Source organism: Musa acuminata, chromosome BXJ3-11, assembly GCF_036884655.1.
Source record: "Musa acuminata AAA Group cultivar baxijiao chromosome BXJ3-11, Cavendish_Baxijiao_AAA, whole genome shotgun sequence".
In the NCBI taxonomy this organism is placed as follows: domain Eukaryota; kingdom Viridiplantae; phylum Streptophyta; class Magnoliopsida; order Zingiberales; family Musaceae; genus Musa; species Musa acuminata.
Genome location: NC_088359.1, coordinates 28,339,242 through 28,354,244, shown reverse-complemented (window position 1 = coordinate 28,354,244; position 15,003 = coordinate 28,339,242). Strand labels below are relative to the sequence as shown.

At 39.4% G+C, this 15,003-nt stretch overlaps 1 protein-coding gene across 1 annotated transcript; it reads right to left on the bottom strand.

The window, feature by feature from the left end:
- Positions 1–901: 901 nt before the first annotated feature.
- On the bottom strand, positions 902–7,547 carry LOC135652428 (uncharacterized). The gene is made up of 8 exons (XM_065173351.1): positions 7,308–7,547; positions 6,257–6,314; positions 5,575–5,792; positions 3,902–3,989; positions 3,352–3,524; positions 2,826–2,972; positions 1,830–1,961; positions 902–1,565 (listed from the first exon to the last, which is right to left on the bottom strand). The coding sequence occupies exons 1-8, from the start codon at positions 7,539–7,541 to the stop codon at positions 1,212–1,214; spliced, it is 1,404 nt and encodes a 467-aa protein (XP_065029423.1). The 5' UTR covers positions 7,542–7,547; the 3' UTR covers positions 902–1,211.
- Between the last annotated feature and the right edge of the window lie 7,456 nt (positions 7,548–15,003).

Sequence of the window (15,003 nt, the reverse complement as noted above, 5' to 3'; positions counted from 1 at the left end):
GTTGCGGGAAAGGGGGACGGGCTTTGACTGACCGTGTGCCAGCGAGAGAGAGAGAGAAAGAGAGAGAGAGAGAGAGAGGGGGGAAAGGCGGAAGAAGGCGCACGAGAGAGAGAGAGTGGGGGAAAGAAGGAAGAAGGCGCACTGGCATATCAATTGTGGTGTCTCTTGCGCTTCGCCATCAGCCGCGTGCGTCGTCGGCTGGCATCTCGATGTAGTCTTTACGGTAGAGTTCCCATGTCTTGGCCGGGCCAGGAGACATCGTTCCTCCACCTCGCTAGTTGTGGGTCCCGAAAGTATTTTTGTCGCTTCTTTCTGGAAGGAAGAAAGAGATGCTTCATATGTTGTGCGGTGTGGGTCAATCAATCGTCCTTGTGGAGAACGAGGCGATGGATCCTGCTGGGGTGAGAGAACATGACCCGGGTGGGTTGAAACGGTTGCCCCCACGTTTCTAACGCTTCGCTTTGCTTTGCCGACGAGGTCAAAGCGAGCCGTGGAGTTAGGCGGCGGTTTTTCTTTGGAATTGATCGTCGAGGTGCGTGCATCTGTTTTCCCCATGTTGACCGAGTCGGCGCCGAATTAGTCCTCAACCGATTGGTTTACGTGTTTCCGGCCGACGCATCAAACAAAATCTTTGGGAGATCCGAAGGAGAACTTTTCGCTTCGAGAGGAAAAATAAATACATACATACGTACATACAGAAGCCATGGAACAATACTTCAAATCACAATATTTCAACGCAACAATACAACAAATAAAAATTAATCTTAGTTATCAAAATAAAAACAAATGGAGATTAAAGGAAATAAAATAATTTTAAAATAACACAAAGCTGGTGTCATTTATAACTAATGAATTCAGGGATACATACGATTGCTGCCAAAAAAGCTTTTAACAAGATAACTCCTACAAAATCACATGCATTATCTCAGATGACTCCTACAAAATCACTTTGCTACGCAATCTTTGCATATAATCATAAATCTGAAAAATAGTAAAGTACGAAGCAAAGAGTAGTTCCATATGGCCATTACAAATCTGGACCTTTCTCTCTGATGCCGCCATGTCCTCCAAACTTCCAGAATCAAAAGCTTAGTCCACTACACTGGACAAGATCAATTACAGATACCAATCGATCACCGCCTTTGGATTTCATTTCCGGCTGAGCATGGTCTGCAAGAAAAGCCCAAACCCTTGTACAAAATGACGACACATCATACAATGGCAACAGTGTCATCTGCTGCATCAGATGCTCCATCTAGGGTGCCACCCTCCGTGTTATCAGCATTGTTGTTCCATAATTTCTCCCTCAGCTTCATCGTTAGTTCTTCTTGGACCCCCTGATTCTCCATGAGATAGCGTTTAAGGGCATCTTTTCCACGGAAGCTCTTTCCGTCAAAACCATAGACAGCACCACGTTTTGTGATAAAGTTATGCTTGCAACCTAGTTCTACCATCTCTGACTCACGGGAGATCCCCTTGCCAAACTCGAGCTCAAAATGTGCTGTCTTAAATGGAGGGGCATGTTTATTCTTCACAATATTCACCAGGACATTGCTCCCCAAAGTCTGCCACAATGTCAATCATGATATGTCCGATGAGAAAACAATTACTTTTGAACTAAAGCCTAGCTTTTCACAAATGAAAGGGTTCAAATATAACGATGGCAAAGACTTCCCACTCCACAAGTTAAAACCATACAGTAACTCTCAAGTGTGCATTTCTAGAACTCACCGTGATTAATTAGAATTTTATGGCAAATCCAGTTCTGGACAAAATGTTTAGTGAAACTACAATCAGTATGGCAATTGAATTTTGTGTAATTATAATACCTCGTCGCCTTTTTTAACCAAGCCAAATTTTCTGACATTAAGGCGAACAGATGAATAGAACTTTAAGGCATTGCCGCCAGAGGTCACTTCTGTTGACCCACCAAATCCAAATGTCTTCATAGTTGCTCTAACCTACAAAAATGGGAGGACAGACCAAGAATTTAGTAAATGCATCTCAGGTTCCAAACTTTTGCTGTGTGTGGCAATGGAAAAATATCAGAAATTCACCGGAACCAATGTAGGTATTTTATGAGTGTCCTGCATATACCATGTTACATGTTTACAAAGACAAATCGTGGCAATAAGACCAGCGCATAGCTTCATTTCATTGCAGTGTTGCCGTATGAATCAGTCATTCAATTAATGATTTTCAATGCTTCATTGAGCTTGCAATTTTCTCAACTAAACCCAAAAATACAAAGTCAAGGTGGGTATAATCAAACAAATTTTCTTTTTGTTCATGTCACTTAGGTACATATGCATTATGGCAGGCCCAGCACACATTATGCATGTAAATAAGTTCCCCGAGGTGCAATGCCATATGCCATAACATCCATCAACTGATTGCTAATGGCTGTCAACAAATTCATGAAGCAGGAGCCAAAATCCAGTGTAGTATCAAAAATCCATAACTCAAAATACCATCATCAATTTGACAGCACAGAAAGCTGTGGATAAATACAAACCAAAAAATATAACTTGTGACTATCTATCATTACCATGTATGAAAACTGGAATCAACTGCTTAGCCTGTATTAGAATTATCCTTCAGATAATGCAGCCATGATGAAGTAGGAAAAACAATTTTTTGTAAATGACACATACAAAAAACTATTTCTAAGGAGGCCCAAACAAAGATAAAAAGACTCCAGAGAATTGGTAGCGTTGAGGCTCAAGTTCAATTCTTAAATTTATGAAGCTTTTATATCAATTACATACAAGAGAAACTCTGAGCAAATATAGCTGAAAACTTGCTTGCATGTGTTTAAAACTTACCTGATTAATAAATAACAAGAGTGTCTGCGACTGGGAAAGTGAATGGGTCAACTTGCGAAGAGCTTGGCTCATCAACCTTGCTTGGAGTGCCACATGGGAATCTCCCATTTCACCATCAAGTTCAGTTTTAGGTACGAGGGCGGCCACCTGAACTCCAGAAGAAAATCAAGGGCAAAAGGTTATCAACATATTTTAACACCTATTTTTAAATTTTTAAACTTCAAAATTTTCGGCTATCAAAATACTTCTAGATTTGTCCACCATTGCAGTGTCCACAATAACTTGAATATGCAGACTCAAGATCGATGAGAATGTAATTAGCAGGAAGATATTTCACTTTACAGTTTATACAAGATATGTATGTTACAGAATCCCATGCATAGATCATCAGTTGAATGCAAGACTTCATGTCTGACAAACTATAACAATTAGACCATGATGCAAAATCCATCTCTAGGTTCAAGAAATAGAAAAAGGAAAGAAGCAGATATCTTTAAGTAACAACTCAGAGTCCTTTACGACTTACACTGTCTACAACCACAACATCAACTGAGCCACTCCTAACTAGAGTATCGACGAGACTAAGTGCCTGCTCACCACAATCTGGCTGTGAAACAAGAAAATTATCAGTGTTAACACCAATAACCTTTGCCAACGCTGGATCCAGAGAATGCTCTGCATCTATGAAAGCACAATAACCTGTAAAATAAAACAAATCTAGAAAGTTAGTGCATGCAGGATAGATTAAATATGAAGTGTTTGAGATATTCGAAATACCACGATCACCTAAGGATGTTTAAGTTACTCTTTATAAGAGAGTGCTTTTTATGTATTCCCCTGCCCCATGCACCACAATAAGTTGTGCGGTGATAAAATTAATTCTTTCAGAGGCATGATTATCAACATACAATTCAACTGTTTCAGCAATATGCACTAACTTTTTTGATTGACGATCATGCCAACTACTGCATATTTCTCTCTAAATTGTTTATTAAAGACTACCAACTGTTTCAGAAATATGCAGAACATTACTCAAAGGAAGCATGTCAGATTGCAAGAAGTCCAAACAACATTACCTCCGTTCTTCTGTGCTTCTGCAATAACATGAAGAGCAAGTGTAGTTTTTCCAGAAGCTTCTGGACCATATATCTCCACAACACGGCCCTGCCAGACACAAAAGGCGAGCATTTCAGAACCCAGTGGATAATTACATAAAAAGAGTTATTAACATATCCAACATTTTTTTATAGTCAATACTCAATAAGTGACCGGTGGGACATTGTTGCTAATGTTGTTGGCCACTTGATGAAAGCAAATTAATGGGCTTTTTTTATGAAGAAAAGTGTGACAAAATTGAGCACACGTCAACAGCACAATGAGAATTATACCTCTGAAAAAATAACACTCGTCCCCCATCACATGTTCAGGGGTCACTTTTGACCATATAATGGAAGCTTATTTCAATAAACCGACAGAAATATTATCTTTCATCCAAAATGTCTGCATAACCACATAATCAAGTGTCTGCTTTTTCGACATTGCATATGGTATAGATCCCATTAAATAGGAAAACCAATTTCAGGCAGTAAAGAAGAAAGTGCATATCTATTGCCTGGCAAATTCCTGAGATCAGATTGATCATTTTGTTTTTTGAATTATAAGAACCAACATGGGCCTTTTATATCTCTGCCTAAAATAGATTCAAAATGATGGGAGCTCCAAGCTCCATCAAGGATCAAAAGCATTTGATTCCTCTACATAGATGAGAGGGAAGAATACTTAGATAAGGTTACACTAGAGGATAATTGCAATTATATAGACAAGGTTGCATGCCATAAATTATGATGAATCAGCCAACGCATGACGGGATAACTATAGTAAAAACAAAGTAATTCTATGGGAGAACAGAGAATTGACTTGCCCAGGAGCGACATCAAAGTAAATCATTGCTAATCCTCCATGTTCTAAATTTCACACATAGTGGTTGTCACTCTGATGAACTCCAGCATCATGATACCAAGAATAAAGCTTCATCAAGGGTCAAAAGCATTTGATTCCCCAGCATTGAAGATGAGAGGGAAGAATATAATAAACACCACACCTGGCTTCGATGACTTGGAAGGAAAACAAGCTGTTCAAACCACTTCAACAACCTTGTAGAAGCCTTCACTTAGGTGTGAGCTTCTCACAGATGTTGTTCGGATAACTCATTTGTGCAAGACGAAGTTGAGATGAAACAGAATTTAGCTGGTGATTTTAACAGGGTTCATGGTGTTCTGAGTTTGTTAAGATTGTGCTAATGATTTGTCAAGCTGTTAATGCAAGTATTCAAGACTATAAATGAGCATAATGTTTCACTATTTGGATTGACAAATTGTCCTCACTTACATGGTGGGAGTGTCCAAGATATCTACAAACAGCCAAATGCCTCAGTAGCTGGGACAACATGTTCTTCTATGTTATCATCATCCAAATAATTATGAAAAATTAAGCTCAATTCAGAGACTCATATTGAACTACATATGAAGGAAAACAAAAAATGTGAGAGAATTAATAAGCTACTTAATCTAAGAATAAGCACAGAACTAAAACTACCATCAAGAGAATATATATTACTATATAAAATATAATGTTTCAGAACTATTACTTTAACTGCGACTACTAACGAAGTCTAAGAACTAGTCAATTTGTTAAAGAACTCATCCAACGGTACAAATATTTAGCAGACTTGACAAATATAAGTGGGTACCTTCGGAAGACCTCCAATTCCCAATGCCATATCCAATGTAAAAGATCCTGTAGACACAACAGGAACTTCTTTAGGAGCAGCAGAACGGCCAAGCCACATGATCGAGCCTTTTCCATACGAAGTTAAAATCTGGTCCAAGGCTTGCTGTAAAGCCAGATCTTTCTTCGACAGGTTATTTTCACCAGTTTCAGTTCCAACTGGCTTCGATTTACTTTTTCCTACAATAACACACTTTGCAGTTCAGGTTCAGATCAACCAAAATGGCACTGATCAATATAGCCTAGTACATGGACATGGCTGAAGAAAATCCCAAGCATGTGTGCATAACTCGAACCATCAAAAAGAACAGAACTTAGGGAAATTTTGAGATTTAGAACAGGTGTCAATCATAACATATACCTAATAATCCACCTAAACACATCTTTTATTTCAGGATTATCAGAATATAGATCAGAGAAAATAAACTGACCAAGAAATAGTTACTGTATAACCTAGCATAATCTGTTAATAAACATTTTCCATATTGCTTTACAGTTGAAGTGTTGTTAGCTTCTCTGCATATATACCAGGTCTTCCATTTGACTATATAACGAATCGACAGAAATAAAAAGAAAGAAAAGAAAGATGCTGGAAGTGTAAGAACACCATAACCATGTATACATGAATCATGTACTCCTGTTACCTTTACTAGAAAAGTTGTAGAATTGGATATTAGCTCCCCTGATTTCTGGCCCATATTTCTGCAAGCAGAAACATTTGCAACAAAACAATTAGCAATGTGACAGAAAGCAACAAAATAGTCCAAACTGTGACGACTGAAATCTTCTTTTGATTGATCATATTGAAACTAAAACCTGGTTATTACGGTTTGCAGAATCATGAAGAAAGAAATGCTAAATGGAAACCAGAAAACCCTTTCCTTACTATCATTAACTTTACTGTATTATACCTTTGATCATCAGTAGAAAAATGATTTAAGTGCTTGAAATAGACCACAAAACACTAAGAAGGACTTGATTTTTCGTCCAACAAAGGCTTCTTAGTTTCAAGAATTCCATCTTTGTAACCTGATGGAACCACAGAACGATTGAAACAAATGATTTAAGTCGATAATACAACCTACGAGGCAAAGAGAAGCGCACTAGAAAAACGCCGCCATGGCTGAAGACACTGATAAGGGGGATGCCTTAGACAAAGGAGAATAGGCGACGAAGGTATGGAAACGTCACATGTTTGTTGCCGTGGTGATCATTAGGTATTCCAAAACCTTCTCTTACAGAAAAGGGTTTAGGATTTGGGGTGCACGACACGATTTTACGTTCAAGAGAGGCTTTCTTGGTGTAAAGAAATCGGTCTTAGTAACCTGATAGCACAGCATAACGATGAAAACAAATGATTTAGGTAGAGAATAGAACCTCTGAAGCAAAGACGGCTCACTTAAAGAAAGCACACCCGAGACCGTCGACCACCAAGAACTCTCATTCGGCTTCGATACCAAGGGAAACCTCACACGTGTCTTGCCATGGCGGCCATTAGGGAATCGAGAACCCTCTCCGACAAAGAAGGGTTTAGAGTTTGGGGCATTTTTCCCTCCTTCCTCTTTCGTGCGTATATTAATGAAAATGGCTACCACAAATCACGTTCGACAAGGGTTTCTTGGTGTAAAGAAATCGATCTTAGTGGACGCATTGCAGAAGAATGGAAACAGAAGATTTTTGAGTGAAGAACAGAACCTCTGAGCTAAAGAAGGCTCGCTTAAAAGAAGCGGACCGGAGAAGCCTCGCCATGGCTGTCGACCACCAAGAAGTCTTCTTCCCCCACCAAGAACCCCGAGAAGAGGCAAGTCTTACAGAAGAAGGAGCGGCGTCGAGCAAGGGAAGTAGAACCTTTCCGCCGTGACGGCTCCGAAACCCTCTCCCAGCGAAAGCAGGGTTTAGGGTGCGGGGCGGTCTTTCCCTCCCATTCATGCATGCTTTATTTAGGGTGAGAAATCGACCGCTACTCGAGTGGCCTCCTCGTGTAACGGGTACAGGTGGCCGTCAGCGGTTGGCGGATGTCTGGGTCCCGCCATCAGCACCCATCGACGGTTGTGATGATCGCAGAACAATTTTGTGGGATTTTTCAACAAGTAAAATGTTTGGAAATATAAGAAAATTAGTAATAGTGAAATTATGTAAATATGAGATATAAAAAAATTATTAAGCCAATAATATTTTTTGGATCATCGGATATTCGCACCATTATTTTTTTTAAATTTGTAAAGGGTAAATAATGAATTATAATATTAAATTCTGGCTTATCTTCGAAATTATATTATTAAAATGAATGGATGAAATTACTATTAAATATATATTTTTTTTATAAAAAAAGAATAAATCGATATATTTCATAAAATATAAGATAATTAGTAAGGTGTGTATGAATGAATAGTAATTAAAAGAGGGAGACCAAAAAATATTTTACTAATATTAAAAATAAAAATTTAAAGTATATATATATATATATATATATATATATATATATATATATATATATATATATATATATATATATATATATATACTGATAAAATTCGAGGACGATAACAGATCCGATATCGATTTCTATTACACACGTCATCACCTCCTTGGCAGTGGGTAATGGTGAGTGCCGCAAGATCAAATCAAGCATATGGTGGTGGTGGGCTTCTTCTTCACCCACCATCGGATTAGTATGGTCTCATCGAAGCGAGCAGTACAATCAAACATTCAATCATCAGTAACTTGCGTGCCAAACACATATAGTTTTCACATGATCATCTGAGTCAGCTTTTGGTGCTTTGTATAAAGTCGGGACCCAATCATGTCTCCATCAGACATCTATCTAGCGATCGTAAACTGAGGAAGAGAACACAAATGTTAAGCTTCTGCTTTGTTCCTGGAAACCACTCTGTTCTCTAACACATTGATCTCTGCAGCACTTCTCTGATTTGGTATGGGGAGACTCGATTCTGAGACTTCCTTTTGACATGTTCTTGAGGCATCTTCTTTAGAAAAAGGTAAAACCAAAGAAAGAAAGAAAAGTTCTTCTCCAACGTTGCAGAAAAGTGGTTCCGAACTAAAACAAAATGGAGTATGCAAACAGAGAAAGAGTGCATTAATGGAGTGTGTCTGTGAATGTGCATTTATATTTTTTATAGCCTAATATATATACATACATATATATATATATATAATATGTTTATTTATCGAAGTAAGAACAAAACAATGTAATCCGAGAAGGAACAGAGTACATGAGGCTCCCGCAAACCCATTCCCTTCAGAATGGAATGAAGAGGGGGAAAATAGCAAGGCGAGGGTATTTTGGTCAATACACCAAAACCAGGTGCTTGGCCAAAGCAGTAACGACACTAGGCGAAACCACCGGCCACGGCCCGCCCTTTTCGGGTCGCCCTCCCCGGCCGGCCGCGGTCCGACTGGGCTCCGGCGTCAGCCGCCGAGGCAGCCGCGGCGGCGAGGGAGCATTGGTCCCTCCGCCCGCTCTCCTCGTCCATAAATATCTGGCGGCAGCGGCACTCCACGCTGCAGAACGCTCGGTCCCCCCTGCAGGGCGAAAACCCACCCGACCGAAACTTGGAGAGCGAGCAAACGGGGCAGAGATGAGAATGAGCGGAAGCCAAAGGTTCTGTGACTCACCTGTACATGTAGATATCATTGCCCTGTTGCAGCTTCTTCCGGCAAAGGTAGCAGCGTTCCAGGAAAGGGCTGGTGGCGAAGGAGGAAGGAGGAGAAGAGAGAGACGAGTTCTTAACGAGGGAGGTTTTGCTTATGATGTGAGTGTATTTTGGCAAACTGTTGTGTGTTTCCAAGAGAACGCTTAGACCAGCCATGTCACTGTCGTCGCCGCTGCCGCTGCTACCGTTGATATGCTCTCCTTTCCTGCGTGGCGGTGGCGCTGCGAGGGCTTTAAAGGGGAAGGGCAGCGTGTGGTGCACCGCAGGAACAGGTTGGTGGAGTGGAAGCAACGAAGGGGATTGGGGAAGAGTAGGATGAGAGGGATGGGGAGCTTTTGGATTCTTGGACATGGGCGGGTGGTTTGTAGTCGACGTGAGAGTACACATCAACCGAGTATCTGATTGGGGAATGTGGTCATCTTCTGCGATCCGAAACGGAACTCAGTGGCCACCACCTCGCAGCCAAGGCAAAAGAGGTGTGGCAGCACACCAACAACAACAAGCTGCGGACTGCTGAGCGCACAGGGCAACAGGATTTGCTCGCAAACGATGTTTCATGCAACAGCACTTGTGATCGGAAGCCTCCATTTCCGAAGAAAAGCTTCCGAAAGGCTTAATAGTAGTTTCATCCCAGTGATTAGCACCGGGAGAGTTGTGCAGGAAGGTTTGCTGGCTCATCATCATCAGGGGAAGCAAACGATACATTTCCATCAGTACATGGCATCCGAGTCATTAGCTGTCGATGTTTTACGGATGCGGAGACGACGAGAGCAATCATTTTTGGAGGAGCAGCAGAAAGGATTGGTGTGGGTCAGTGGGGCTACCGAATGCCGTCCACCTGTTCTGGAAAATGCTAGAGCGGGTAAAAGGTGCGTTGTCTGCACCTTCTCGATCCACTCACTGCTCCCGTCGATCTCGACCTGCTTCGCCAACACACGGGATCGGTCTCACGACTGTAACTAGCGTGAGCGGCGGAGGCGAGAGGGGTCCCGAGTCACAAGCTGGATCTACGTGCCCTCCTCTGCTTTGGATCGCGCAGCGGCACTACATGCATTGTCTCCGTTAAGGAGGAAGCAGAGGTACTAAGATTCCTTTAATTATTAGACCCCCCAAACTGTGGGCAAAAGTTAAAACGAGTAGGTGGGTCACGATGGTGCCTTCTTTTCTTCCTTCCTTTGTCCACTGCTGTTCCCAGCAGTAATCATCATCATCATCTCCTCTCCGCTGCTCTGCTCTGCTCTGCTCGGTTGACTCGTTAGCGGATCATTGGCGAGACATAATCTAGCTTTAGAAGATTTGCTCTATCCTTGTGGAAGCAGCAGGAGTGTGTCGAACTTAGAATTAGAATCTCTTCGCCATTAGAAGATGTGTGTTGTGCTTGAGGTGAGGGGAATGATTGATTCCTGGAGGAGGAAGCAAGGAAAAGCAGTGGACACTTACCTACCGAATTGAAAGACCGCATGATGCGATGGGGTCTACCAGAGTGGGAAGTAATTGGTCCCATCTGACCTTCTCTCTCCTTGCAATCAGTGGGCGTGTCATCTTTTGAAGTGGTGAAAAGTTCGTGCAGGGCAGTGGACAGCACACACCCGTTTGTCCGATCTCCTGCACGGCATCCAGCGAGCAGCTACATAATTATTTTTGTTATTGGGTATGCAATATTTATGGTTAATATTTTCTTAAAAAATATTTAAAGTTTGTAGTAAAAACTTCTTATATCTCTCTATTTCCTATTATTAATTTATATCATTCTATGTGATTTTCACTATTTCATAATTTATCATAGCTAATCACAAGATATCACGTCGGGATTTTATACAACATTTCGACTGAATTTTACATGTTGAGTTTCGATTGACAAAATACAAGTCATGTCGTCACATGATGAATTATTTTGAACATTCAACATTTAGTCTCGTACGCAAGTACTAATGAGTACTTTAAGTGTAAACTTTATTAGGTAGGGTTCCAAACCTACCATTATTGAGGAGCATATTTGATACATTATCACTAGACACTTAGTAAATGAATTTGATATACGACAGTCAAATTGATATTACGAGTGTAAAATTTTGCTCAATAGAGTTTGGGATCATTTGATATTATTGATAAATTCATTTGATACATCACCACCCTTCCATCGATTTTGATAAATAATTAATAACAGATAAAAATTTTCTAATTATATGAGAAAATCTTTCCTCCTAATCTGTATAAATAGGAGAGAACATGTTAATGCATTCAAGCTTCTTCGATAAAGCTTCTTCAATAATTCTTCTTATCTTCTATTCTTTCCAACAATAATAACTATGAGTTTTAATCATGTAGCTTATCGTTACCAGTATTTTGCTTCACATAAAGTTTATTTCTTTATATACTAAACATTCAGATAATTGTTAACAAATGTTATTAATCTTTCATCCAAATGAAGGATATTTGTTTGACAATTGCCATTGGAATTTTTGTAGCAGTTCATACATCAATTTAATTTCATTGATAGATTTCATAATCTTATTATTATTATTATTATATTGTCTTCGTATAGTCAATTTAAGTAAGAACTACATCCTCGTCATGATACTTTAATTTCATCGATACATTTCATAATAATAATAATATTATTATTATATTGATTTCAATATTATTTGATTTAATTAATATTATAATATTAATTTAAATCAGTTCGAACCGATAAATAGCTCGATCATTGTTGTTTGATCGAACCGGTTCAACGGGAGGAAGAAGAGGCGGGAAAGTGAAGGCCGTTTTAAAACCGTAGTCTGAAACGGAAACACGTCCTAAGAAGAGGAGGGAAAGTGAAGGCCGTTTTAAAACCGTGGTCTGAGACGATAAGAGCCATCTCTCTCTCTCTCTCTCTCAACTTCTAAGATCCTTGCCTCTGGTCTATACCACTCCTGCCTCTCTCGATCCTTCGCCGACTTCAACAGATCCGCCTTCTCCCTTCCACGCAGGCTCCGATCGACCCCAAGAGGTCGATCTGGGACGTGGTTCTTTTCGGGAAGACAGGCGCTCGGAGCCGGAGCAAGCTGGAGGTGGTGGAGGACATGAAGAGTACGAGGAGAGGGAGACCAGGCTCGCCAGGGCTCTTCTGATGAGGACGAGGAAGAGGACATCGTGGTCAAGGAGGAGGATCAGCGGTCGGTAGCCGATGCTGGCAAGATTTGCCTGACGAACTTTATGGTAAGTTTGTGGCTCTTTTATGCAATTTATATTGTTGATTTGCATTACGTTAAATAGATTAGGGAGTATGGTTTCTTGTCGCTTTGGATGCTGGAAATGTTGTTTAGGAAATGCGTCAAAATGAATTAAATTAATACAAATGACTTGTTTAGGGCTTCTGTAATGCGACTCTGAGACCAAGTTGATAGTTAAGTTCGCAGGATTAGTCAAAATTTTGTTGGATTTGATGAGGACCGATTGGGATCAACCGAAATCAACAGGGTGTCACTCAGATGTGGCATGCTGAACCTTCTGAATTATCTAGAATATGTATAGAATGTGATCGAAGCAACCAAAAGGTAGCAGGAATTGGCCATTGGCTGGAACCCAGTTGAAATTTGATTTAACTCGATTAAGTGACGACCATGTCTGGTTTATACCCTTGAAGGTGCTTATCTCATCATTGGACCTGGCTGAACTAAACATGCTATTGAGATTGGCTGCTGGGTGTTTGCTAAACATGATCGTTGTTGTGTGATCTTATGAACCATGGTTATAGTTGATAACGTGATGATGGGATCGAGTGATCATTGTATAAACCAAGCGATCGTCGACGATGTGTCGATTAGTATATAATCTATCAATATACAAGGGAGGAATAGGAACTTAACTTCGGACAAAAATGAAGTTATAGGCATTGCCTCATCTCGGTATGGTTAGTGAATCCCTGCAAGAAGAACTTGGTTCTAGTGTGTAACTTGCTACAGTGGCAATTTTAATCCTGTACATTCAACCTTGAGAAATTCAAAAGGCCAGGGTATTTCAGAAATAATTGTTTGCTACTGAAAACATCTGTTCTAGATCTGTAGTAAGTTTTTTTTTTTTGGTATCTATCTCAAGCATTCAATTCTCATTTTCATCATTTAGAACTAGTTGTTTGAGGGATTAAAGACATAATCATTAACTCATACAGACAATTCTTTAGTATAGTGATTGCCTCATTGGTAATTTTGTCATGCTTAACAAGATAATGAGTTCTCATGCTTGTGAAAACTATGTTGTCATGCATTTTTTGTGGTCAAATTATGCAAGTTCAATTTTGGTTGATTATACTTGTGTAGTAAGTCTTCGGTATTCAAAATGAGAATGCTTTTCTATCGTGAGCTTCAAGAGCAAGTTTTGAAAGCACACTAAGAAGTAGGGTCGGGTAAGAGCAAGTGAACATCCTTCTAAAGAGCTGTGTAATCGTTTTTATAAAATGGGGTCATAATGATAATTTGATGGACATTAGAAGAAACAATTTGGCTGTCCAAAAAGTGCAAAAGTCTGGTGCATTCATGGAGTAATAAACATTATTGATGGAGTCAATTTAAATGGTTGGATTGCTTGTAGCTATGCTATCTGGAGCTTGGATCACTCTAGAATATGGAATGAAAATGTCCGAGTGAAAGTAATATTAAAATGAGGGCAGACTTATATTCAGAACTCAGAATGCATCTTATTGATCACACACACACATACATACACACATATATATATATATATATATATATATATATATATATATATATATATGGGCTATTTATAGATTATCTCATGTAATTAGTTATTGAGATCCCTGTTAAAAAAGTAATTTCATAAGATTAAAAATATAAAAAAAAAAATTAAATATTTTACCTTCGTAAGTATAAAGATCTTAACGTAACTTTTGAAAATATAAGAATTAAGATACTAAATGTAACTAATTATATAAGTAATATGTAATTAGTCTCATATATACAGATATGCATATATTATTCGGGGACTAGATAGCCTCAAGATAAATTCATTATAGTCTTGTATAGTGAACCAAAATTGTTCTGGAAGTGCTATGCTGGTAGCCCTCAGTAAGCTTATTAAAGACGATAATGAATTTAAGTATCTCTTATTGAGTGTTCTTTTGCATTTTGAGTATGAGCGTTGGAGGTTAAGTCACAGATCTTTAGTAACATAGAATCCAAGATTATAGATACTGTTTCAGTATCAATTTTCACCCCTACCAGACTGGTATGGTACTCGGCGCTATACTGATCTGTACGGCCGGTATCACCGAAAGAAACATACTAAGATAATGAATACTGATCGGTACTAGTTCTGTGATCTAGCACTGCTCTGGTAACTACTGGTTGGTGCATATTGATCCAACCAGTATTTGAAAAGTGAGTAGCATGTCACATTGTGTTTGAGGATATAATTTATCCTCTTATTGCAAAACTTGTGTTGTTTCTTTGGTAAGTGCTATTTAATGAGTCTTTGTTGGTAGAATGGCTTTAACCCATTGAATTAGAAAGCATGATATTTGAGGTAAGAGGGTTTTGTACATACTGTTGCAAGTTCGAAATACTCTTTATATGATTGCATTATGTGTATCAATCCACAAAGCAAATAAAAACATATCTTACTTATTCTCTGTGTTATATCTATCTGTTAAACCGGCTGTGCTAGTAGCCTTACTCCACAATGTTTCTTTGGTTCTCCAGGTCTCTTGAGAGGGCCAT

What these genes read in the sequence shown, in the direction of transcription:
- LOC135652428 (XM_065173351.1), bottom strand. Translation starts at nt 7,541, where the DNA reads ATGAATGGGAGGGAAAGACCGCCCCGCACCCTAAACCCTGCTTTCGCT. An exon ending in AGAAGCACAGAAGAACGGAG is followed by an intron (nt 3,525 to 3,901) that starts GTAATGTTGTTT and finishes TTTATTTTACAG; the next exon opens with GTTATTGTGCTTTCATAGAT. An exon ending in ATGTTGTGGTTGTAGACAGT is followed by an intron (nt 2,973 to 3,351) that starts GTAAGTCGTAAA and finishes TCTGGAGTTCAG; the next exon opens with GTGGCCGCCCTCGTACCTAA.